Raw genomic sequence first — 27,455 nt, forward strand, 5'->3', positions numbered from 1 at the left:
AAATGACTCTATTAAAAAACGACATTAGAAAATTCGGATTAAACGACAAAATAAAATGACTATTCTATTTACAAGCGAATTCAGTATTTGATTTCTACAGTTGAAGCCGAGCTTTGTCAAATCAGCCATTTCTTTACCGGGAACTTTGAAAATACAAGTGTTTCCAGGAGAAGAAAATACAACTTAACACTGTCTCAGACTTAAGCACCTGGGAGCTAAATAAGGTCAAAATAAACGACTTACATGACTTCACAAAACCAGGGGGGGAGTGGGTGAATCACTCCCCTTCGAGCCACCCCAGGTCTGACCATTTACAAAAAATAGTGACCCATGTTTAACGTCGAAAAGGTACTCTTGATAATGTATCCACCTGACTTTGTCTAATTTTATCTCTAGCTTCTGAAGCATTAGACTTGAAGTTTAAATCCTCATTTGGTCCATTTTTCTTTGTATTTTATGTGCGCAGCTACAAAATAGAAATAATTAAATCGATATTAGACGGAAAAAAATGTTAAATCATCATCAGGGTATTGTGCTTCTGAAATAGCAACTTTTTATGCAATTGCTTTTCTTCCTTCCAATACTGCACGGAGATTTGACCTATAACATTCTAAACTACAAAGCGGAACGTGTGTTTTTGAGCAGATGTACTTCTTCAGGTTTTGACAGCCAGAATTGCCACAGTACACAGGTAGAGGGGGTTCTCTGAAAGATAATTTTTACACCTTTAATTCAGATTTATGAATAAAGCTAGCAGCGAAAAAGAAAGAGAAACAAAACGAAGAAATAGCGATGAATATAAAATAGAATAGGTTTCTGATACGGTAAAAACAAAATGAAATCACAAAAGAGAAGAATTTTGTTTTGATCAGATTTTATTCTGATAAAAATCTGAAGCTAATTTGAAATTAATAACTAAATATTTCAATTTTAACAAGAAAGAAAACACGAGACTCAAGTTTTCACCAGTACACATCAGTTAGTTTTAAATTCGTCAGTTAAATTTTGTAAGATGTTTCTTTTCGTTGTTTAAAAATTATTACGTCCTTTGGAAAGTACCGCATTTTCATCGGTGTTGCCATATTGAAGCGTGAAAATAATCAAGCAATACTAATTAGTTAAATTTGACAATGCTTTTCTTTTCCACTCCACCAAAGCATTTTTTGCACTATATAGGACCTATGATCTATTCACAATGAAGTAACGAGGTAAATCAATAGTCGTTATGTGTTGCCAATCGACCAAAACGGTGTACCTTAAGTAACCTATCCTAGGAAGGGCTTTGAGGATCAAGTTGAAACTTTCAGGGAGTGTTGAGGGGGGAGGTAGATGTTGAAATTTACGGGAGAGACCGAGAGGAAAACTGAAGACTTTTCGTCTCTGATCTGTTCAAAATGTGTGGCACTATGAACCCCCCTTTGACTAGGATCTATTCCTGTGGAGTAGCGATGTAGACGGAAAGTAACCATGTGTTCTCTGGTTATAAAAATAGTATATCTGTATCATTCCAGGAACATCTCGAGGGATGATTTGAAATTTTCAAAGAGTGCTGGAGGGTCATGCAGACCTTGAGGCGAAAAATTGGGGGAGTGGCAGAGGTAAATCAAAGGAAATCACATATCAAGGCTATCGAAATGGAATGTGTGGAAGGACTTGGCGGATGATCGACAATTTTGACTGAATGTCTGAACTTTGTTCAAATTTAAACTACAATACAAAATTATAATTCTTGTGGAAAACTGAAAAAAAAAAAATATCCCTAATACTAACCAGCAATAAAACCAGTTCAATTAAAAATGAACAGGAATCATTTTAAAAAGAATGTTTTCCAAAATAAAAGTTTTTCAAAGAAAAGTAAGTGTGTATGCCATAACTTAAAAAAGAGCAGAAATGAATAAATGAAACCCAAAACAAACATAAACTAAAATGGATAGCCATATAGGACCCATAGATGACAGATACTGCTGTAGATGAATAAATGAAAAACGAATAAAAATTTTAAAATCAATATTCAAGTCAAACTTAAAAACCACTCTGATCAAAAGTCATGTAGTTTGCAATAAATGCAAATGACGCTCAAGCCGTTGATCAGATTTAAAAGGGGGAGTTGGCAGTCTTATTTTTAAACCTTGATTAACTTTGGAATATTTTTTGTTGCTGATGTTATGACAAATAAAAATACACAGCTCGAAATGCAAATATTTGTCATTAAAGTGCAAAAGACGCTCTGGTATTCAGAGAATTTAGAGGTGGTAGCTCTACTCCTGTTTGCGGTTCGTTTTAAATTTCACTTGATTATTCATTTCGATTTGTGTTAGTTTTAGGATTCAATTATAGTAGTATCTCTTACTTTTATGTTTGATGTGATCCTTCATTTTAATTTCTATTGGTTTTGGGTTTCATATAGAGTTTCAGGAAAAGCTATAGAGAAAACTGAAAAAGTGTGCGAAATCTTGGATACTAAACAAGCTAGGTTTGATGAGGAGGAACTACTGACAGTACTAAAAGGATTAAAAAATAATACGGCTGCAGGTACTGATAATGTGGCTAGTGATTTTCTTAAATACGATGGCTATGAGGTAAGAAACAAGTTACTAGTGATTATGAATATGAGTTTTGAAAAAGGGAAAGTGCCTTACGATTTTAGGAAAACCTTAATTAAGCCACTTTATAAGAAAGGTGATAAAAGTGAGTGTGTAATTATCGAGGCATTAGTCTGGTCTCTGTAGCTAGTAAATTACATAGTAATATGATACTTTTTAGACTTAAAGATGCCGTAGACAAAGTTTTAAGAGAAGAACAGTGCGGTTTTAGAAAAGGTAGAGGATGTATCGACCAAACTTTCACTCAGGCTAATGATTGAGAAGTGCCCGAGTTTTCAAACACCTTTGGTCCTCAGTTTTATAGATTTTGAGCAAGCGTTCGATTCTGTTGATAGAAGAGCTTTGGTAAAGGTTTTATCCTTGTATGGTATACCAGACAAATACATTAAAGTGATTAGTGCTATGTACGAGGATAACACTGCTTTGGTTAAAGAAGAAAATGAGGTTAGTTGCTGGTTTTGTATGAAATCAGGAGTTCAGCAGGGTAGTTTTCTATCCTTGTTTATATTGATTATTTTCATAGACCTTATCTTGAAGAGCAAATGTAAGGCAATGGGAGACCACGGAATCAAAAGGGGCGGAAAAAGTCTTCTGGACTTGGATTATCCTGATGATTTAAGCATCCTAGAAGAAAGTGTGAGCAAAATGAATGAAATTTTAGAGGTTTTGCGAGTTCAGTGTGCTAGAATTGGTTTGAAAATTAATGTTAAGAAGACTAAGTCACTAAGGCTAAGAATAAGTGAAGATGGAAAGATGATGTTGGTTAATGGAAAGATTGACCAGGAGGCCAGCTTAACTTGCATTGTTAGTACTATTAGTAATGATAGCGGGAGCAGTAGAGATGCTTAGAGTAAAATAGGCAAGGCTCAGGGTGTTTTTTCACGGTTAAAAAAAAGTTTTAATGAATAGGAAGAATAGTTCGGAAACCAACACTACAGTATTAAAAACTACATTAACGATAATAGTCAAATATGGCTCTGAAGCATGGAGGCTCCGAAAAGCGGATGAAGATTTGCTAGATGTTTTCCAGAGAAATTGCTTAAGGATTGTTCTGGGTACCCGGCTGACCGACCATATTTCAAACAATAGGCTATACGAAAAATGTGGTTCAATACCGCTCTAGGGCTATAATGAAAGAAAAGGTTGAGATGGCTAGGGCACGCTCTGTGGATGAAGGATGACAGATTGCCGAAGATTGTTCTTTTCGGCCAACCGTTCTTTTCTAGGGGCTAAACGGAAAGCAGGTCGTCCCCGTCTGGGGTGGGAGGACGTCATAAAGAAAGATTTAAAGGAAAGGGGAACTTCCTGGGAGGGTGTAAAAAGGGAGGCTTTGAATAGATTGGGATGGAGGAGGAGCGTGCGTAGCTGTGTTGGCCTCAGACGGCTTGGTGCTGCGGTGAGTTGTTAGTAGTAGTAGTAGTTGGGTTTCATTTATTCATTGATACTAATTTTTGTTCGTTTTGGGTTTGCTTATTATATAACTATTTCTGCTGGTCTTAGATTGTTTGAAAAACTTCTAGTTTTCCTTGAAAAACTAATTTTTAAAATTAGTTTTTTGGTAGAAAAGTAGGCATATTACACCTGGTTTGAACCGATTCATGCAAGGATTTTTCAACAAGTATGATTGAGAACATACAGTGGGTTATTGCACCCCGTCCCACTCTTCCTCCAATTATTTTTGCAGAAAGTTGGTTATGCTGCGCCTTGTTTGAAGCAAAATTGCGCAAGGATTTTCAATATTACCAGAAGCATAAAGTGGGCAGATGGCCCTCCCAAAATACTACTACAACTAACTCACTGCAGCATCATGCCGCCTGAGGCCCAACACAGCTACACACGCTCTTCCTCCATCCCAAGCTATTCAAAGCCTCCCTTTTTACAATCTCCAAGAATTTCATATTTCCCTTAAATCCCTCCTTACGACATCCTCCCATCCTATTCCGAGACGATCTGTTATCCACTTGACTCTAGACGGTTGGCCGATAAGAGCGATATTTAACAGTCGGCCATCCTTCATCCATCCTTCTTGATATTAATTTTCAAATTTATTATTGCACCCTGAACTCGCAATATCAATACATTGAACACCAATACATTACCCTTCCAGAATCCCCTTCACTTATCCCCCCCCCCTTTCAGCAGTTCTATGACTGATCTGATACACAGCCCCTCCCCCCCCCCATACCAAAATTTATAGCAGGAAAAATAGTCATGTTACATCTTGTTCAAGTCAAAAACAAGCAATGAATTGCAAGCGATATGATTTGAGACACAAAAATGGCCCGTAGTTCCTCCAACGCCACTTCCTAACTTGTTATCAGAAACGTGGGCACACTTTTTTACCGACTGAGCTGAAATTTATGTTACAAGTACGTTGAAATGGAACAAGAGAATTATGATTTAAAGAAGCATACTATCGTTCTCCAGCTATTTCACGGGAAGTCTCGGATTCACTTGAAACTTAAAGGAACGAGTAATTTGCGCCAAGGTGACAGAGAGAGCGGATTTTCAACTAGCTTCCGTACCAAAGTGTCCGGATCCACTTGAAATTTACTAGGCAAAGACCTACACCCAAATTTGAAATTTTATGCTATTGATCTTTACAGCAGCGTTTTCCAACCTGGGAGACACACCTCCCTAGGGAGGCGTGAATATTAGCCAGGGTTGACAAGAAATCTAAATGGAATTAGAACTACGGAGTCTTGCATGTCCTAAGACACTTGACAATTGATTTTAAGTTATGAAAAATAAAATTTTAATTACCAAGCAAACCATGCTAATTCTATTTTATTAACATAATATTAACAGTAGTAACAAATAAAATAAGTGTATGTTTCAGGCACTTCTCGGAGGCGTATCCCCCCCCTCCCCCCACCGGCAGATATTTCTTGCTACCAAGTCATAATAAATGTTTTTTTGCGCTTTTTTGAGCAAAATGTCATTTTATAGAATTGGGTAAATAAGAAACGCATACTTTTTCTTAATTAAAAGGAAAACACTGGATGTTCTATAGGTGCACCTGCTCCACAGAGCAGCTCTCGTATAAAAAAAAAATGAGTGAGGAGATTAACTGCGTTTTTACAAAAGTAACAAAAGTTATAAAGTACATAAAAACCCGTCGGCTAAAAGTTAGTTTATTTGCAAAGCAGTGTGAAGATATGGGAGCTGTTTACGCCTCACTTTTGTAGTATTGTGAAGTGTGTTAGCTATCTTGTGCAAAAATGATTCGGCTACTTGAACTCGAAGAAGAAATTGCATTTTTTTTTTCTCGAAGAAAATCACACTGTGGACGCAAATAGGTTTATGGATGGTACTTCTAGTATTAAACTTACATATTTGGTGTTAATTTTTGGTAAATTGAGCGTTTTGAATAAATTGATGCAAGGGCTTCAATTGCATATGTTGATTCAAGAAGAAAAGTTATAGTATTCATAAGAAAATTGAGCTATGGAAGACAAATTTTGACAAAAATAAGTTTGACATCCCTTTTAAACTTAACATTGACTAAGATAACATTGAAGCAAACAAAAATCTATTCATTGAACATCTGGATGCTTTGTTAATTCATTCATGAATTATTTTGATGATCTAGATTTTACAAAATATACGTAGATACAGAATCCATTTTTTTACGAAGAAGATGGCGAATTTTAAGAATCAAGTAATGAGAAAGCAATCTCATCATCAACACCGAAATTGGATAAACTTTGTGCTAATAGGCAAGCACAGCCATCTCATTGAGAGACGATAATACTAAATTGTTATTCGCTTTCTTGGTTTGTAAGTTTTCTTTTTCAGTACTAAATATTTTTGTGCTTGTATTGTTTTATAGAATGGAAGGGAGGCGCCACATGAACAAATATCTGTTGGAGCTTTCGTAAAATAAAGGTTAGACGCTTTACCTGATGTTCACACGAAAGGTGCGCTGCGGAAAACGCGTATTCCGCACCGCAGCAGTGAAGCCACAGACTCTGTTCACATTAAAAGTTGCATTTCTTAGCTATCTCATTATGGTCCTATATTCCAAATTCACCAGGATTTTTGCAGTTGGTCACTTTTACTTCATCTGAGTCAATATGTTCACTTTTTTTTAACAAGTTAGCCCTGCATGACCCCTGACATAGGAGATTGCGTCTTCCCCATGACTGTGGCTCAGCTACAATGTATAGTCTAGACCTACATGGCCTAGGCTGGGCTATTAGAGCAAAATTACCAAATCAACAGTTGCATTTGTCAAAAAAAAAAGATTGGGAACACAGAATGGCAAAACAGATATCCCCCCATTCCTTTCAGTGGGTGGATTGTGAGCTTCGGTCATACTTTGGTGTATAGCATGCTGTTAAAACAGTCTAATGCACTGTTCACCAGATCCTAACTGGAAAATTCGTCTCTCTCTCGAGATCTCCTCCCAAGCCTTCTGAATTAAATTGGATCTTTTATGCTCAGGATGACTTTTGTCATATATTAGTAGGGAGGCCATAACGAAAATGAACAGACACCACTGCTGCCATCTACAATTGAGTATAACGCCGACAGGTTATAATTTATTCAAGGATTATTGATCGAGTCTAATGAGGTCAATGCCCCCTTTTTCAAGGTCGATTTATTTGTTGTTTCTAGGTGTAATGACTCCGGGACGAAGTTTGCACATGCGCATTGACGGGACAATGTATTAATCAACTCGAGGGGAACTGGATTTCTGAGAAATTGATTACATAATATGACGGTGAATTATTGATTCTATCGGGAACAGGGTCACGTGTCTCTTTCCAATCCAATCAGGGATTTGGAAATATGAGCAGGAGTGGAATACAGATAATATAAGAAACGGAATCTTGCTATAGTTTTTATTAGTGTCTAAATAGAACTCAAAGGAAGGAGAACAATTTGCTTTACTTATTAGTATAAATTTGTAATATTAATGAAAGGAATGTTTACCCTATTAGAAGTCGATAGTGGAGTTGGTAGCAATGATGCAAGAGCACCAAACATTGCGGTGGAAATAACGAGAGGATCATGGCTTTGTCTGGAATGGGATGAAGTATATGCAAGATGTGTTATCCTTGAGCAAATTTAAAATGGAGGATCAATTATGCTTCGCTGCAAAAGTTGATATAGCGCGTGTGAATAGACTTTAATGTGCTTTAAGTGCATTAATGAAGCATATCGAAGACAATAAACTGTATCGCTAAATGTACATGTGTACTATTATTGTTGTAATTATACAATAAAATTGTTTCAAAATCCAAAATGTTCCCTTTCTTTTTGTTAGAATGTTAGGCTAACGAATCATGGTCAGTCTAGAGTCAGCAGTCAGAGTGATAGGATTCAAAAAATGAATAAATTTGAGAAAGAGAGAGTTAGATCGAATCTGGTGATTATGGAAAAACATTTGATTTTGGATGAAGATTTTCTCGAGTTATCCCTTCAACGAAAGATATTCTCTCGGGGAACACTTGACAATGTAATGAAAACTGATTCCCCCCCATTGGACTATTGTATGAAGCTTTTACGACGTGACTCAAATACTTATACTCAATTTATTGATATATTAATTGGAACAAAGCACAATAATATCGTGGATATACTTTTGAAAACATTGCCATAGATTCAATGTAGATAGCTCCCCCACTCGAAAGAGGTGACGTCACAATTACTCCTCTCTCATTCCTCCCTCTGAATTTATCGAACGAGGATGATCAGTTTCATTTTAGCTATGAGAGAGTTGACATCGAAAACCAAAAATGTTCTATACATGTCCACTATGCATGTACACTCTTGGCAGTTGAACATCCTGTGAGAAATGTGCAATTATTGACGACTATAGTGAAAAGTGCAAATTATGTAATCCTTGTAAATTACATAGAGGCTATGCTATAAAAATTAAAGGATGTAATTTATGTTTTGAAGAGATTTGTAACTCTCGCCCTAAAGGACATCTGTGCTCCAATTGTCTCTATGGCAGATGTGATCAGTGGGAGAATACTTACCCCGCTAGGATTGGAAAGAATCCCAAACATGATTCTAGTTTATTTCCACGAGATTGGCATCGTCGGTGATTTAAATTATTCTGGGAGGAAGAATCTGGTCTACGATTCAACTGTTGGGATAACAAGACAATTTGGTTTCTATGTCGTCGTTGTGAGGACACTATCTATTATGACTATAAACCAAGTGATTATTATTTGTCAGTTACTGAATGTGATTCACCATTTGAAAACACTGTATGTGATATTGCTTCGAATAGACAGATTGAAACTCGTGAATTTCGTAATGTGAATTCAAATAGTATCATTGACTAGAGAAAGAGATATGACAAGAGTGAAGTTACATTATACTGTAGAAAATGTGACCCTGACTTTGCAGTCAATCAAGATCAATATACAGTGAATCCAAATGATTTACCAGCATTAGTGGCTCACGACATTTGCCTGTGCACCGAAGAAGAAGAAATCTAAAATGAAGATTTAAATACATTGTTGTATATATTCATTTTTTCATTTGTTAGCAAAGAAATTCGCACACATTTTTTAAGGACTTTGCTCGTCGGGCGCCGAAATCAACATTATACAGGTCTGAGAGAACATATTCCATTATAAAGTCGTTCAGACGTAAATTGTATACATAAATGTTGAGAAACTGCTTGTAAGTATAGCCGCGACATCGGAACACAAAATATAGTAGTGCATGGAAGCCACAGCTTTTAGTCGTCAGATCCTGCACTGTCTTCGGATTTTGAATAATAGCTTTCCCACTGCTCTCAATATAGTTGCTGATGTAGGGAGTGTAGAATGTATAGGGTAAAAAAATAGACCAAGAGGATAAAAAAATTCAATTGTCTTCATTGTTTGAAAGATGCACAACCAATGACCCGAGTGCACAGTCGACGGACTGCTATTAACAATAATTAGGGTATTGTTGGCACTTTGAATTTTTCCTAGAAAGTCCGAGGGCAGACAATAGGATTTGTATTTGGACATATAGGGGTCCATATTAAATACATTGATTAATTGACTGGTGTTTATGGTGCCAAGTCTAGTAGAACACTGCCTTCGGGAGTGATTTCCCAATAGGTTTCATATTGATTTAGCGAGATTTGTGCAATACTCTCAGCTAATGGGTCGGCAAATATACACTCTAAACGCACACTCTCCGTACGTACTATACTCATATCCTGAGTGCCAGACAAATCCAACAAAATGATATTATGTGTCTTAGCAAACATTTCTTCGGTTATTCCATTTTCAGATAGTTGTGAATCATGATCTAGGGTTTGCTTGGTCAACTCGTATAATGTTTGTTGTGACTTATCAAGAGATGGATAATATAATGGGGTTATCCGTGGATTTCGCAGACATAGGATAAAAGTCGAAACCGTTCCGATTTATGCGAACATCCAGTCCATGATTCTATCATACTTGAGTTTTTGAAATATTCAGAGTCTTGTTTTGACGAAATTACGTGGTTGATAAATGATAAGTCGGTAAAGGTACGTGATCCCACGGCAATAAGACGTTGACTGGTGATTGTATGAGGAACAAGTAGTTTAATATTAGTTCCACTGGCTCTCAGCTTTCCACTGCTAAAGAAACAGAACTCATAACTTGCTGCTTTCGTATATGCAGTATTGCCGAGGTGAGGGAGAGAGTTACATCTGGATTGACAGCAAGTTCTTTTCTCAATATGAAATTGGATGAAGCAAGCGTTAATTTTATTTCCACTTTAATATTAGGTGGTAGCCATTGGGGTTATATTAAATATTTCGTAAAACATTTTTCCAACTAGATATAATTCACTAGTTGCAGCATTTTTAAGTGCATCTCTACTATCAGTATTAGTAATATATTCATATCCATTGGAGGTGCCTCTCATTTCCTTGTATGACTTGGGTGTCATCAGCAAGAATTGCATATAGCTTGTATAATTTGAGAGATTGTTGCTTGTGCTCACCAGCGTGGCATTGACGCAGACACTGATTTGAGGAAATAAATTATGTAATATACAATTTTCATAGGATAATCCATCGGCAAGAATTGGCAATGTATTATCGGACTTCCAGACTTTCATTTGTAAATCTATAAATGTCGAAGACATGTCCATAAGGTAGTCTTCATTGGAATAAATTTGAAAATGGATATTATCGGAGAGGGGTTGTTGAGGATAAAATAGTTCAGAGTAACCATGTTTTACACTCACATTAACATTTTCTGCATTGAAAAGATTCAATGAGGAGGTGATTGAAGGTTGAGAATCCTTATGCGGTTGGTAGGACATCTTAGGAAAAGAAATCTACTTTCGATCTAACAATTCTCTTCCTGGGGCTTCTTCTTCTACTGTTTACTGTACGTGTCGGCTTTTTCCTTCTTCTCTTTGACAGGGGTGATGTCTTTCGTTTCTGACTTGAGTGGAGACTGATGAGAGATGCATTTTTTCTCTACCTTTTTCAATCTTTTACATTTTGTTTTAATCCCTCGCCAAGGGTTCGCTCACTGGACCTAAGATTTTCCGTAGCACTTTTTTTTTAATCCTTGCCAGAGCTCCAATCATAGAGTTTCGGGGATTCAAAATCTGTCGCAGCAGGTATAATATAATTTCTAGCCAGCGGTAGTGCAGAGGGAGCTTGGCAAACCAACTGCCAACCATAGCCAGAAATCGACTAGCGACCTTTGTAATAGTCCATTCCATTGCCCTGTTGTCTTGGGCCAAGAGTATTAACATAGCAGTCAATATCAGGATAAATGAATACCACTTTTCTATTAGAGATCTTGTTGTTGTTGAACGATGGGACGAAAATGGCATGTTATCATAGCCAAGCCCTTTGAATTTGCTAGGGGATTATCTAATTCAGTTCTTAGTACGAACTGACGGAGTTCCTAATAGGAAATGTTTACGGGATTATGCTGAAGTTGCTTTGCATTGCACGGGTGAATATATTCTTTATTGGTTTTTTGTTCAAGAATTCGTAGGAGGGGGTCATTGCTTTTGCCAACCCGGGACGTTGCAACAAATAAAGCGTAGAGAAATATACAAGTATCTCTGGAGAAGGCAGGCGGGTAGTCTGCAAAAAGAAAATTGGTGTTTCTAGAACTTTTACCATTGATTATATTGAGCTTAAAGCCAAGAACATAATTTAGATTATCATTGAGAATAACCTTTTCATCAGCAATGGGTGAACTAATGTAGATCTTGCCCTCCTCCTTTGAATAGATGAAATGAAATGCTCCTTTTTTACGTGCAGAAATTCTTTTATTGATAGAACGACATAAATCATTCATACAGGTGAGTTCTTCATAGGGTAATTCAATATATGGATAATTCATCGAATTGATCTTTTGAATTTGTTCTTGATCACCTGAGGGTGGCGGCCAATCATAGGGACTAATTTTTTTTTATATTTACGATCTTTTCTCAGGATGTCATATGTATTTTTGAGAATACGGTCGACAAGAGCCACTTCATACGCGCTGTCGAATTTGATGGTGGGGGAGAGTTTCGTCCAAAAATCACTTGTTCTATTCAAGTCATTGTAAAGAGGGTCAGAAACACTGGACATGAAAGTCACATAAAAACCATTGGGCAATGTTAATATCTTCAACACTGACCCAAGAATCAAAATCTGAGTTGTATCTTAGCCAGCGATCAAGCAACTGTCTCTTGCCCCTGCAAGTACGACTCTTTAATATCCTTTCAATGTGATAAATTTCACTAGTGTTTCTAACTTTTTGCAGTTGATATTCATAAAAACCGCCGAGAATCGCATCATCTTTGGTGTCTCGCAGTCGATATGTCGTGGGTGTAGTGTCTAGGATTTTGGACACTTTAAAAAGTTCAGTGCTCTATAAATAATTCCCCTTTTCAAAAATATTGGTGGTTCGATTAATTCGAACAGTATCACCAACATTGAATTTCTTCTTTTTCTTCTTCTCATTGTCATTGGAATATTGTTTAAGAAAAGCATCAAATGTATTTTCACTGCAATGAACGTCCCGAGGGCTTGAGTTGGAAAGGGATCGATGGGGTCGATGGTTATATATTCCCATGATTTTATCTAAATCATGAATAAAAGCAGCAGTATTTTTCAGTGTACAATATCTTGAAATTAATAGACGAATCGTTCTTATCAATCATTCAGCAAATGCAGCCTTTATCGGGCTGTGACTATGATAAAGCGTTGTATAATATTTCCATAGAACCTTTTGTATATGTGGTTGAACAAATTTACTACCGTGATCCGATTGAATGTTTCTATACTAAACCTGTTTAAGAACACTTTTTATAACATGAGCTATTTCAAAACCCCTCTTTGATTTCAATGGAATTGCATATGCATAGCAAGTAAAGACACTGACTGCCACTAGAATATATATGTGGGGTGCATTGTGACGCCGTTGACTCGAGTCTATAGTTAAAAGATCAGTTTGCATTATATGCAGAGGAAAAAAGGCTTTAGTTTGTCAATATTGTTCGCCATGAAGCCTGCGATTCCGATGCAGTGTGTAACTCGGTTCATTTTCTAGATACTCTTTTGTTTTTCTTAATGTGCTACCATCTATGTTAGAGGCAACTTTAGAAAGCGTTGTGGGGGAAGTTAGACTTCCCACTTCACCAATATTTTCATAGACATGTTTCAGAACTTCAACCATTTTGAACTTAAACACTTAGTGTAATGTCCACTCCCCTTATGCACACTGGAGGATGATTCAATACGTCTTTACTTTTGACTAGCGACCATCGTTGGTGTTATCAAATCATTGCTGCTGCTGGTAGTATTTTCAAAGATTGAATCTTCTTCTTTTTTAAATGATGGTGTTGGCGTTGCTGGAAGACTATATTCTCTTAGTTTTTTTAGAATTTGCTGTATTGTCAATAAGACTTTTGTGGAAGTTTGATACATTAGGAAAGTTTTATAGAATATTGTCAAATGATAAAACTTCTTTATGATTCGTCACGATATCAAAAATCAAATCGACTAGATTACAACTTTTTCCCTGAATTATAATTCGTTTCCCTGCGCGGTCAACTTGAACTTGATGATCGCCACCACCACTTTCCAACATGAGATATGCTAATACTATTTTACTCTGTTCTCGATAGGTCACTGGCAATAGGTTTCCAATGCTCGACACTATGGAATTCAATTCCTTCTCCTTTGATTGAACTGCTGCAGAATCTTGAGATGTTTCCTGTTTAGAGGGATCGATAGCGGTGGATCGCTCACGATAAGGTCTATGTTTGTCCACACGACGCAATACATCTTGAAGTAAAACTAGCTTTTTATCATCAGCAAAATTTTCATCATTATTGAATTTGCTTAGATTGTCTTCAAAATGTTCCACGGGCGAGAGGACAAGTTCAAATGGCGTCAATTTATAGGGTTTAGCCATTTAGAGAAAACTGTTTACAAGTCCTGCAATTATTGGCAGTAAAATTGTAAAAAAGCTACCGCCCGCTTGAAGGAGACGTTTTCTTTTAAAAATCTTTCCCTTGTTTTGCAAGCCAAGGCGCGTAGAGTGGAAAGATGTTGCTTTATCTGTTGTCTAACACCTTCTGGCAAGTGTACATTGCCCTCAGTTAAATTTAAACAAAGTTCAGATATTAGATTAATGAAATCATTGTCAACACCATGTTTGAGTATGGCCTTCCTGAGTGGAGGTTTTGAAGTACCTAAAACGGAAAATAAATGCCGTTGTTCGTGTAGTTTCTTCAATATAATAATGGCAACTAATAGGTTTTTCTACTGTCCACCGTAAAATATACAGTAATTTTTTTGTCGAAAATATCTGAAACTACACTTAGATCCTCGGGTGTGCTCTGGTTGAGATCTAGCAAAATGTAGCCGTAGGGCTTTTTTATCGCCTGAGTGTACGCTGACAGCAGAAATTTGGGGGCGCCTGGATATATTTGCTTATGGATGGTTATTAGTGAGCTGTAACCACAAAAAACTTGGTACATCATATAGATGATGCAGTTCAAAGCAGAGACTCTTAAAAATATCCTCTGTTGTAGTAGATTATGTAGTGCTAGGGTTGTGGAGATAACTTTATGATGAGAGTTAACGGTCATGAGGTGTAGAGTTTCTCGGTGGACCTCTTCAATTAATTCAGTTAAATCGTCAATAATCAGTCACGAGTTTCGTTCAATACTATTGAAAACATCAAGTCACCGTATGAATTGTATTGACATGGATGTGGCAGTGGCAATAGCTTTTATTTGATCGTAGGACTCCTGCCAAATACTATACCAATAATAAATTTGCTTTGGTTTTTCCAAAAACATTTTATTACAATTTTTAATTATTTTAGCTAAAAGTGTCGTTTTCCCAGACATTGATGGGCCGAACACAAACTATCTGAATGGTGTTTTAAATTGATACATACTACTGCTGCTGTTGACAACAGTCGGACTACAACTAACTGTAAACCATGCTTGTCAAATGAATAAATAATAATTTTCCCATAGATCTATCTATTAAAAAGAACAACAAAAACAATATTTCTTTCATTTATTAACATCAACAACTTGAAATAAAGCACGAATAGCACACACTATTTTTTCAACAACAATAGCAACAATATTTCTTTCATTTATTAACAACAACACTATTGTACAACAACATCACTTTTCATTTATTGACAAAAACACTTTTTTGTACAGCAAGAACAATAATAGTACATTCATTTATTAACAACAACACTATTGTACTACAGTAGCAACAACAGCATTTTTCATTTATTAACAACAACACTCTTTTGTTTGAACAAAACACAGATTCTTGCCGAATACTATAGCAATAGTAAATTTTCTTTGGTTTTTCCAAAAACATTTTATTACAATTTTGAATTATTTTAGCTAAAAGTGTGGTTTTGCCTAACATTGACGGACCACACAGAAACGATCTGAATGGTGTTTTAAATTGATACATAGTGCTGTTGACAAAAGTCAGACTACAACTAACTGTAAACCATACTTGTCTAATGAATAAATAATTATTTTCCCATAGATCTATCTAGTAGGTTAACAAGAAAAAACATTATTTCTTTCATTTGTTAACATAAAAACACTTGTTCAACAAGAACAATATTAATTATCATAAAAAAACACTTCTGTTTAAACAAGAACAACATTTTTTAACATAAAAACACTTTTCTGTTCAAGAAGAAGAAGAACAACATTTGTTAACAATAACATTTTTTTTTGTTCAACAAGAACAATATTTATTATCATAAAAACATATTTTCAACAAGAACAACAAACACTATATGTACAACAACACTTATTGTCATAAAAAAAAACCCTTTTTGTCCAGCAAGAACACTATTTGCACACACACACATATCTTTGTATAACAGCACTATTTGTAGAACACTTAAAACAACTTACAACCTAAAACAATAGCACAGTTGAACATTATGAATTTAAAACCCTCCCCCCCTCCGGGCCGAAGGCATGCCGCGGGCGGGACCCCCCCACCCCCCGGGAGCCCCGGGCTGAAGGCCGGCCGCGGGCGGGACCCCCCCCCCGGGATCGCTGTGTAAAAACTGTATACAATAGTCGCCGTCACTACTGCTGCTACAGGTTGGGTTATGTTGGGTTAATTCAGGTGGTTAGGTTTAGCTTTGGGTCAATTTAATTTATCCAGACCAATTTTATTGCGATATTCTACATATTCAACCCGGTCTGAAATTAGATAGTGGCCATTGGGGAGTACATTTACACCATTCTCGAGCACAAAGACTTTGTCGGATATACATGACATTGCAATCTTTTCCACTCTAACAGTATAATTTCTGTACTGTAGAGAGCAAATTCCAAGCACTTGTGGTCTCGGCACTAGGCTACTCTCTAAACAGTCTCTGTACACACTCATGTTGAAATTGTTCTTTACAAAATGTGTAGGCACCCCTTTACACTCCTGCTTAACATCCCAGTTGTGAGTTTCAACTCAATATACTTTAGGACCCGGGAACACCCCATTGGATATCAAATCACTCCCCGTCTCTGATTTTGACATGAGTAGTTGATTGGGAGCCTGACGTTTCACCAACTCGGGGTAGAGGGACGGATTCCAGTTAGTGAAATCAATCCGCGAGCTGATGTATTCCCCATTTTCTAAATCTCCCAATAAATCCCCGGTTTTTACTTTTAACAGCAAAGAATCTGTGTCCCCATAGTAAACTTGAACCTCCCCCGCCCTTGGCCATTGTACCTTGCACACATTGTAAAAAAACGACAACATGAGCTTTTTGGAAATTTTAAGTACTGAACTACCTCCTGCTATATTCTTGTTCAGTACCACATTTCTCTTTTTCCTGTAGGGTTTTTAAATAGGGTTTTTGATTGAATTGCAGGACCCTATGGATTTTGGTGATCTTGAAACCATTGTTCACCATCCAGTGCAAAAGCACATGCTGAACAACGATATTCTCTTCAGGATTCAGATTCACAATCAATTTTTGCTTGGAGGGGGTCCAGGGCATCCCCATACCCTCAACCAATGATAGATTGTAGGGACTTTGTAAGTCCTTGGTCATTGGTTGAATGATACAGGGGAAAACAATATCTCTGACTGAATCATGAAGCGCAAATGGAATGTGACCATCAATTTCAAAGAACCATCCTTGTGGCACATTGTCCTCGACAGTATTAATGTCGGGGAACTCACAAGAATTCTCAAGCCATTTATAGTTCCCACACGGCAAAGAGTAGTGAGACATTGCCAAGAGATACAACGAGTTCATGTAAAAAAAAATGCATTTGACTTTACACCTGTGCTGTTTTGTCCGCTTGGATCTGTTGTCAAAACGCGATCTCCATGAAAAATATACCCCCCCCCCCTCATGGACCTTTCTACAAAAAGGTGTTGATCTACATCACTTATCAAGCTTATTTCCTCCCTACTAATTTTTAAAATTAAGTCCATCACCAAATGTGGTTTGGAAAAATAATATCCTATATCTAGTCCAAACTCTGAATAGATTTGATCTGTGTTCTTGCAGACAATATCTAACAATGTTACAACGTCACTGGCAAAGTACAGTCTACAATAATCCCACCCATTTTTACAATTCCCCTTAGCCCACACCTTCTTGGCAAATTCATGTTCCTCGGCAGTGCATTCACTGTTGGTGAGTAAATTATAGAAGGCTTCAATTTGAGGTAGTTTTTCCTCGCTTAACCGAGCACTAGAAGAGTAAAATCGTATGCATATACACATTTACAGGTCAGTCTGTAATATATTTCACTGCCCGAAAAGTGCTGTTTAGGCAAAGGAAAACTATCAAAATTGTCGCTTTTCTGCACTTGAATCAATTGACTCAATGCCTTGGGGAAAAAACTAAATGAATCTAAAAACCTAATTTTATTCAGACACGTATGCCCGTTATTCACTACCTGCCATTTCAACTCGAGAAGCACTAGCTTCTCTGCTGATTTGGGAATGATGTTATAGGTAAATGAATTATTTACCCATGGACTATCTACTCCCCCTCCCTCCCGGTGCAAACGTGCCAATGCCGGTAAAATAAACTTTTAATCATAATTTGAATTATGAATAAAAACTGGAATAAAAAACTGCTGGCTTACATTCACATTGCATGATTGATGTGCTACCCTTCTAAAATTCCTATCCCCTGAGGATATTTCCCGCCACAAGTGATTGTGATCTCTGACTTTCCCCGTCCCCCCTCTTTTCCCTCTAGTCCCTTTCTCCTTATCCCCCTCTTCAAACTCCCCCTTACAAACCCAGCATATTTTTTGATTTTTAATCGCGAGACGATCCTCTGCAGACAATAGCATAGGGTAATGTGCATTTCTCAAACTAGGAAAAGTGCGATTCGTACTGCTAATTAATTTGGTTAATGTCTTGGGCACGAACTCTCACTCATCCAACGATTTGACTATTTCTAACAGATGCATAGTGTTAGAACTGTCTCTTTGCGCGTGGGTGTAGGAGCCTGCAATAGCTCGATGTTCTTTGATTAGATTCGGAAATCGAGGATCGTTCACTTCCACTAGCTTCGCCTCACAATACAAAAAGATTTTATTGCTCTGGAGGAGGGTATTTTGAAAAATTTTTAAGCGAAAATGGCCCTATCCCCCGAGACTGTTTCCACTGACTGGTAGCCATGCCGTCTACAATGGTTCATATGATCCCGTAGTTTTATATCACTAAGGAAACGAGAAAGGCATTTCGGACAGTAGAAACATACCCCTATTTTCTTACCCTCCCCCAGAACTCTACTGATGTCTGTAATTGCGTTGAAATGGCCAATTGCATTGGAGTTACTAGGTGGTGTGTACAACAACCAAACCCAGTGCTTCACCAATTCAATCGACGAGCCCCTTACTAGGAACACCGCCCCCTTCTTTTTAGAACGAACCCCATCCTCAAATTCTGTTTCATATTGAACCACAGTAACGCCAATATTTAAATGGGCATTGACCCTTTCAAAAATATCAATGGACCTGAGTGTTACTGGCTATTTTTCCTCTAAACAAGAAAAATCTATAATGGGAAAATCAGACCCATCCTTCCCATATGCAGCCCAATATTCTAAATTTTTCTTTGTAGCGCCAACTGCTAGAGGTCGAAAAGCTGAAATGAGGAAAACGTACATGAAACATTTTTGACCTGTTTCAAAACAGATTCGCTGAATACCCATGCATCCTTCTAAATCGGGATTATATTTTAAAACTGTATCCCTCTCACCGCCACCCCCTCTTAAAATAAAATCTTCTTTAAAATTACAAATATTAACGCCTAAATTTTTAACAAATAAAACCACAGACCCACTCCCATTTTCGCTATAATTTTGGAGATAATGTGGTCTATCCATTCCATAAAAACACCCTCAAAATTTTATAAATGCGGATAGACCATTCGCATCTCGGTATGTACATAATGATGATAAACCTCGCTTTTTCCCTCATTTAAATAAAATATCTTTAAAACAATTGAAACCTTAATTGAATCCCTACCCCCCCCCCCCAACTGAATTTGGTTTCCTAGCAGTGCACGAATTCTATCTACATATTCATTGACAATTTCTATAGGGTCAAATACAAAATTACCCCTCCCATAAGCGAATTAAAAGGGTCCCCAAAAGTTTCAGTGTAAACGACTATCGTATTTAAAATTGAATTTGACAGTTGGAATTCGGGAAATGTTATAAATTGGGTATTGTCATCCCCCTTTCGCTCTTGTATATTATCACCAACCCTCCCCCACAGTGTTCATCAATATGATTGTTCGAAGACATTTCATCCTCCTCCTCCCCCGCTCTTATAATGTCACCACCCCTACTCCAAAATGTTCATCAATAGGAGTATTTGATAACACTTTAGTATTTTTAACTGGAAGTATGTAATCAGTGGGGGGAGAGTTCCCTGTTAATTCCCGGGTAAAATCCTCTAAAAGCTGTAAGGAGTTTGGACTTAGCAAAGGTAAGTCCCCCTGCTAAACTGCACTACTATCTACATTAAAATAATCAGTTAAAAAATTATCAATATTATCTGGTATTTCAAGTGAATTCACATTCCATGGTGAATTGTTGGAGAGCTCCACTGGCGCGTCTTCTTCTCCAACTGACGAACAGGGGGGGGGGATGGTGAATATGGTACCAATACAACCTATAAAAAAAGCTTATTTTCATAGTGTCTAAATCACCCTATTTTTTAAATTGGATTATTATTTAAAACACGCTTAGTAGTAGTAGTAGTATTTGGTTCATTCACTGTTCCCTACTCTATATATATTCTGAAAGTTCCAACTTAATATAAGGTATTTACAATCTAAAAGATAACATTAGGCTTTTATTTTGTTCAAACAACCCCTAAACAATTGTTATATTTATGCTTTATCTACTCTGAAAAGAAAACCAGGGTCTCTACTTGACAGCCTATCCCCTCTAGGCCTTCTACAGAGAATAGACTTTTTTAGTGTTTAGAAACCAATCTACTTTGACCTTACATCCGTTAATGCAAGTCAGTTATTTTCAAGATTTTCCGGAACATAAGATAAATGGAGACCGTTAAGTCTCGCATCTCTTATTGAATCCTTTATTACGCAAATTAGAATCTGGAATTATTTCGAAGTCTAACGGTACATTCTCTAACATTCAAATTGACTTGGGAGAAAATTCACTAGCGAAAATAATATTTAAAAACTTACATAATGGTTTGCAGCTTGTATATGGAGGTTTGAAGGAGGCTCATTCTCGCATTTTAGAGTCAGCGTTTGTCTTGAAGGCCCAGGCATTGCAGCTTGCACGGAAGGCCCCGTAGCTAGAATGGGGCTCGAAGGGTGCGCATTTTTGGCTTGTAATAAGACCACAGAAGACCCCGCAACAAAACTGGGGTTAGAGGGGGCAGCGTCTTGTTCGTGTAGGGTGGAAAGATTCACTTTTTAGTCTTGTTCATGGACTGTAGATGCACCGCCACCCTTCCTACTTTGTTTAAGGGTCGTGAAAGGGCAATTATACTTAATAATTGATGGTTTGACAGGGGTTGTCTCTGTGTGCCTTGCCCTATTTTCAGGAGGAGGTTCGCGTTTCTTATAATTGTCCTTAAAATGAAGAATAATTTAGTATGGAAAAATGATTCCCTTTTTTACAGAAGAAAAATTAGTACCCCCACACCTAACTACAGTGTTGTCTAGAAAGCCCCTCCCTCTTTTCAATAAAGCAAAAAATAAAATTTTGCGAGAAATATACTAGGCTTAGAAATCAAACGTTTTTATTACACAACTTGTGAAAAATAAACCTTGACAAACAGTAGTCTGTAGCCTTAGGATATAAATCAATGTTTCTATTTTTACCATTTAGAAAACAAATTAAATGTTCCAGTCTATAGGCTTAAAATTACATAAAAAAGATCGTTAGTCCAGCGAATAGGCCTAAAATTTGTGATCATAGGTAAAAATGCTATTCAATTTACGCATAATACAGTCTTTATGCAACTCCTAAAGACTTTTCTTTCTAGCCTTGTGTATCAATTTAGAAAAACCATAGTCTTCACGCCCCCTCATGGAAGTATAAAAGAAACTTTATCGAAAGAAAGCTAGAAAAAAATTAAAAAATGCCTAGGTACGCAACATAAATAATTACACATTATTTCTCTGTAGTCAAAGATTTTTATAATTTAAAATAGCCTGCTCTTCTGTACATCATCTCATTGTAGCTCTTAATCTTTTTCTTAACCCCCCCCCCCCATCCCATCCCCCATATAAACACTGAGTACTATAAATGGAAAATGAATAATTTAGATAGTTCCGTAGGCTACAAACCCATAGCATAACTTTCGAAGCGTTATAAGCTCAAGAAACAGGGGGGGGGGCTGTTTAGATATAGACTTGTTAATACAGTTTCAGTGTATAGACTTTAAATTAGAAAAAAAATCGTTAACACATACCTTATAGGCCTAAAATTTGCGATCATAGGTTAAAAATGCTATTCAATTTACACTTAATATAGTCTTCATGCAACTCCTACAGACTTTTCTTTCTAGCCTTGTGTATCAATGTTAAAAAACCATAGTTTTCACGCCCCCTCCTGAGAATATAAAAGAAACGTTATCGAAAGAAAGCTAGAGAAAATAAATAATAGCTCTCGTTTTCCTGCAAGACATTTCATGATATATCTAAAAAAATATGTACTCTAAAGGGTTGTTAGCACCCCCCTCCCCCTTTTACATAATTCCCCCCCCCCCTTTTACATAATGTCCTAAAAATATTTCTTAGACATTAATTTTGGAAATAACTCGTTTCCCTCTTACATAGAACATAGAATTTCGCAAGGTTAATTAACTGCAATCTCTTTCCGCGTGAAACTGTTTTTAATTTGACTGGAAAAACTATCTTTTTCAACGGAAGCTTTTGCTTTCCAAATTCTTGAATATTTAGCAAAGCCAGATGTACTGTAAAGGGGTCAATAATTACACCTGTTTAAATCATGGCGGAAATGCTTAAGTCAGATCAGAGGCTTAAAAGCTAAGGGTTGACAGAAGTTGACTGTCACTTTTAGGTAAGATACAGAAGAGAATAAATTTCTAATGAAAGAATTAAAGTCGTAAACAGTAGGGAAGGGAGGATGGGGTTTATTCTTGGAAAAAAATGTGTATTTTACGCTTTCTATCGACTATAAACATCATATAGTGGAGTTTGTATTGTGGGGGGAGGGGGTGTACCCTGAATTTGTGTACTCTTTAAAAACTTACATTATGATTTGCAGCTTGCATGTGGAGGGTTGAAGGAGGCTCATTCTCGCCTTGTATAGTCAGTATTTGTTTGGAAGGTCCAGGAATTGCATCTTTCACGGAAGGTCCCGTTGCTCGAATCGGGCTCGTAGTATGCACGTTTTTGGTTTGTAGTAGGACCAAAGAAGACCCCGCAGCGTAACTGAGTTTCGAGGGGGCAGCATCTTTTCCTTTTAGGGCAGGGATAGTCACATTCTCGCCTTGCTCATGGAGTGTACATGGACCTGAATCCTTCCTAATTTGTTTAGGGGTCGTGCAAGGGCCAGCATACTTAATAATTGTTGGTCTCACAGGGGTTTCTTCTGTTCGCCTTGCACTATTTTCAGAAGGAGGCGCACTTTTCTCATCATTGTCCTTAAAAAGAAGAAAAAATTTAGTTTTGAATAATGATCCCCCTTTTTACAGAAGAAAAATTAGTACCCCTACACCTAACTACAGTGTTGTCTAGAAAGCCCCTCCCCCTTTTCAGTAAAGCAAAAGTAAAAATTTGTGACAAATATACTAGGCTTAGAAATCAAACTTTTTATTAAACAACTTGTGAAAAATAAAAACTTTGACAAATAGGAGTGTATGGCCTTAGGATGGAAATCAATGTTTCTATGTTTACCATTAAAAAAAAAATTTAATATTCCAGTCTATAGACTTTAAATTAGATAAAAAAAGCTCGTTAACCCAGCGAGTAGGCCTAAAATTTGCGATCATAGGTAAAATGCAATTCAATTTACACTTAATTTAGACCTCAGGCAAATCCTAAGGACTTTTCTTTCTCGCATTGTGCATCAAATTGGAAGAACCATAGTTTTTACGCCCCCTCCTGGGAATATAAAAGAAACTTTATCGAAAGAAAGCTGGAAAAAAATTAAAAACATGCCTAGAGATGCAACACATATATTTACACAGTATTCCTCTAAGGTCAAAGGTTTTTATAATTTAAAAGGGAGTGTGCTTAAGTCAATCTTCTCATTGTCGCTATGTATCTTTTTTCTTAACCCCCCCCCTCCCCCATATAAACACTGAAAACTCAAAATGAAAAATGAATAATTTAGATAGTTCCGTATGCTACAAACACATAGCATAACTTTCGTAGTGTTATAAGCTCAAGAAACAGGGGGCTGTTTAGATATAGACTTGTTAATACAGTTTCAGTCTATAGGCTTTAAATTCGAAAAAAAAATCTCGTTAACATACAGCTTATAGGCCTAAAATTTGCGATCATAGGTTAAAAATGCTATTCAATTTACACATAATATAGTCTTCATGCTACTCCTACAGATTTTTCTTTCTAGCCTTGTGTATCAAAGTTAAAAAACCATAGTTTTCACGCCCCTCCCGGGAGTATAAAAGAAACTTTATCGAAAGAATGCTAGAAAAAAAAAGGAATAATGGCTCTTATTTTTCTGCGAGACATTTCAAGATGTATCTAAAAAAATATGCACTCTAAAGGGTTGTTAGTACCCCCTCCTTTTTTACATAATTCCCCCCCCCCTTTACATAATGTCCTAAAAATATTTGTTAGACCTTAATTTTGGAAATAACTCTTTTCCCACACAATCTCTTTCCGCGTGAAACTGTTTTTAATTTGACGGGAAAAACTATCCTTTTCAACGGAAGCTTTTGCTATCCAAATTCTTGTATATTTAGCAAAGCCGGATGTACTTTAAAGGGTTCAATAATTACACCTGTTTAAATCTTCGCGGAAATGCTTAAGTCAGATTAGCGGCTTAAAAGCTAAGGGTTGACAGAAGTTGACTGTCACTTTTAGGTAAGATACAGAAAAGAATAAATTTCTAATGAAAGAAGTAAAGTCGTAAACAGGGGGGAAGGGAGGATGGGGTTTATTCTTGGAAAAAAGAGTGTATTTTAGGCTTTCTATCGACTATAAACATCCTATAGTGGAGTTTGTATTGTGGGGGGAGGGGAGATCCCCTGAATTTGAATTTACTGGAGTGGGACTATGTAAAAATGATTTTATTTGGAAATAAACTAAGAAAATTTACTAAACAGAACTCAAATTATAAATCGATGTAGCCAAAGTTTCCAAATCAATAATATCAAATGTCTTCTCCATGGTGTCTTAAAACTTTAAGATAGTTTAAGCACAACGCATGTGCTTTATATACAAAATCTCAAGGGCAAATTGTGATGTAATGGGAAACCTTATGTAACTTCCCTGATTGGCTTAGAAAAAGACACGTGATCCTGTTCCCGATAGGATCAATAATTCACCGTCATATTATGTAATCAATTTCTCAGAAATCCTGCTCCCCTTGAGTCCGTCAATACATTGTCCCGTTAGAATTCAATGCGCATGTGAAAAATTAACCCTGGAGTCATTACACCTCGCAACAACAAAGAAATCGACCTTGGAAAAGGAGGCATTGACGCCGTTAGACTCGATCAATAATCCTTGAAAAAATTATAGCCTGTTGGCGTTAGACTCAATTGTAGATGACAGCAGTGGTGTCCGTTCATATTCGTTATGGCCTCCCTATTTATATTATTTGATGAAATTTAACAGCTAAAATCAACCTTTCAATTGCCTCCATGTTCCTTTCTTCCGCAATCCGTAAGCATTTTAGTCGCATCCGTTGGACTTTTTTAACGCACGAGTCCTGCGAAAAACCGCGAGGATGAGCGGCAAGAAACGCATGTATTCCTCCGCAAAATGCAATCCGTAGCGATTTTCCGCAGATCCGTGCTCTGTGTGAACATAGGGTTACACTTGCGTTAAGTTTTAGATTGAATTGTACGACGTAATATCGAGATTGATAAATTCTTATATGACAATCACTCTATGATAGAAAGAATTAAATTGTTTTTATCATCAATAACATTGGAAAATAGACATTATGTTTTTAGACAACGTAACGTAACCTTATCTTACACATATTTTTCTGAAATAACAAAGATTCGACTAGGTTTTATGTTTCAGGACAAAGCAATAAAGCATTAGCTAATGTACATGACGTATTTGAAATGTACAAACAATGGTCTGGTATCGGGAAATGGAGAATAAAGTCGGTTTTAAGTAGAAACAACATACAGCGTAGCAGAATCATCTTTAAGGGAACGTGTCATTCTTCTTAGAATAAACTATTTAAAAAGGATTGAGGGGCACAACTAGCGTATACTCACTGGCGCAGAAGCAAAACCGAACGTTATTACTGTAACACTTTTGTCGGGAAATAGGTCTGAGATTGCTGCAATACTTCACTTCGCCCATGCACTGTAAACCAAGTTTAGATAAATTTCGTTGGTTATCTAAGAAAACTCCTACTTACCGATCACCCTTCCTTAAAAAAAGAAAGAAAAAAGAATATTGCAAGAAATCGTATGTTTCAATAATTAGTATTCTAATAGCCATTGGTCTCTTAAAATTTGTAGAAAAATAAAAAAATTCAATATGTTTTAAGCCTAGATACTACAAATGGACAGGCAAAAAGATACTAAAAATATACTTTTCGAGTGGTGGGTCCAGTGGATAGTCCAATCCTGGGGGAGAGGATATGAATTTGCCTATTGGGGTTATATGAAGAGAATATGAGGCAACCCATGGTTTTTCAAGGTCACGAGCTATTTGTGGTCTTCCTGTTTTTCCTATTTTCTTTTTGGTCGACTCTGTTTTATCTCCTCGCTTGAACAGAAGTTTTTCTACCGTCCTTCTCTGAAATATAATAAATTAAAATTTAGTTAAAGAACGATACCCAATGAAAACACAGCAGTCTTTGGTGTTTCTAACTAATTTTGTTTTTACTAATTAATTCTAACTAATTCTAACTAACTAAGTTTTGAGCTGATCACCCATATTAGTCAATATCACATATATTGAACAAAGCCAATTTCATGGCAGGAGCAAAACTATTTTTATAACTTATTTTGTAGTTCAGGAATACGTCAGCGCACAGTTTTTCAGATAGTGAGATTTTAGCTTCTTAGGTTCATCTATTATATTACAGTTGAAAAAGCGTAAAGAAAAAGAGCATACCATAATTATTATTATCCTTTAACTCTTCTAAAGAATTAAGTAGAAATTTCTCTTAATTTTTAATCAGACACAAAAACAGTAATTAATCAACACAAGGCCACATTCTACAGGTTCCACAGACTCTTAGGGAACATAAGAGATTCTTAGCAACGGGAGGGGAGTCTCAAAAACATAACAATAGGCATTCTAGGCCAAATTTTCTTTGGAATGGATCCCTAGAATTAACTTTACGGGATTAGCGTAAGATTAATAAAATTGCCTATGTCATCTTAAAAAAAAAGAGCCCTACCCGACTGGATGGCACGCTTGAGTTGTAGCCCTATGCCCTTCGGGACGGGGGTTCAAGTCCTGGTTAAGCAACTTCTTTGGTAAGAGTCAGTGGTGTGACTCAGCACGTTGAGCCACTGTTACGCGCAGAGGGCGAAAGCCGAGTGTATATTTCTCTCATCATTTATCATATTTATTTTACACTTTCATCCGCCCCTTCATTGAATATGCTTGTACGGTTTGGCACTTTGCCCTTACCCAGGATGAAACTGATAAAATAGAACGAGTTCAGAAGAGATCACTGCAAATCATTTATGGCGGTTTCCCTCTACCTTACTCCTTTTACCTCA

General features: G+C 36.8%; 1 protein-coding gene across 4 annotated transcripts in view; it reads right to left on the reverse strand.

Moving 5' to 3' along the window:
• Positions 1–302: 302 nt before the first annotated feature.
• The window catches only part of LOC148942118 (INO80 complex subunit B), a 104,667-nt gene continuing 77,514 nt past the window's right edge, over positions 303–27,455 (reverse strand). For all 4 annotated transcript variants that reach the window (XM_089103069.1, XM_089103066.1, XM_089103068.1 and 1 more), the window contains exons 7-8: positions 26,312–26,517; positions 303–705 (exon numbers count right to left, since the gene is read on the reverse strand). In XM_089103069.1, the coding sequence (XP_088959195.1) occupies positions 555–705; positions 26,312–26,517 (357 nt within the window). In that variant the 3' untranslated portion in view covers positions 303–554. The remainder of the gene's footprint in view (positions 706–26,311; positions 26,518–27,455) is intronic.

The sequence above is a fragment of the Artemia sp. Qi Xiang Cuo genome, chromosome 17, assembly GCF_049724085.1.
Source record: "Artemia sp. Qi Xiang Cuo chromosome 17, ASM4972408v1, whole genome shotgun sequence".
NCBI classification, from domain to species: domain Eukaryota; kingdom Metazoa; phylum Arthropoda; class Branchiopoda; order Anostraca; family Artemiidae; genus Artemia; species Artemia sp. Qi Xiang Cuo.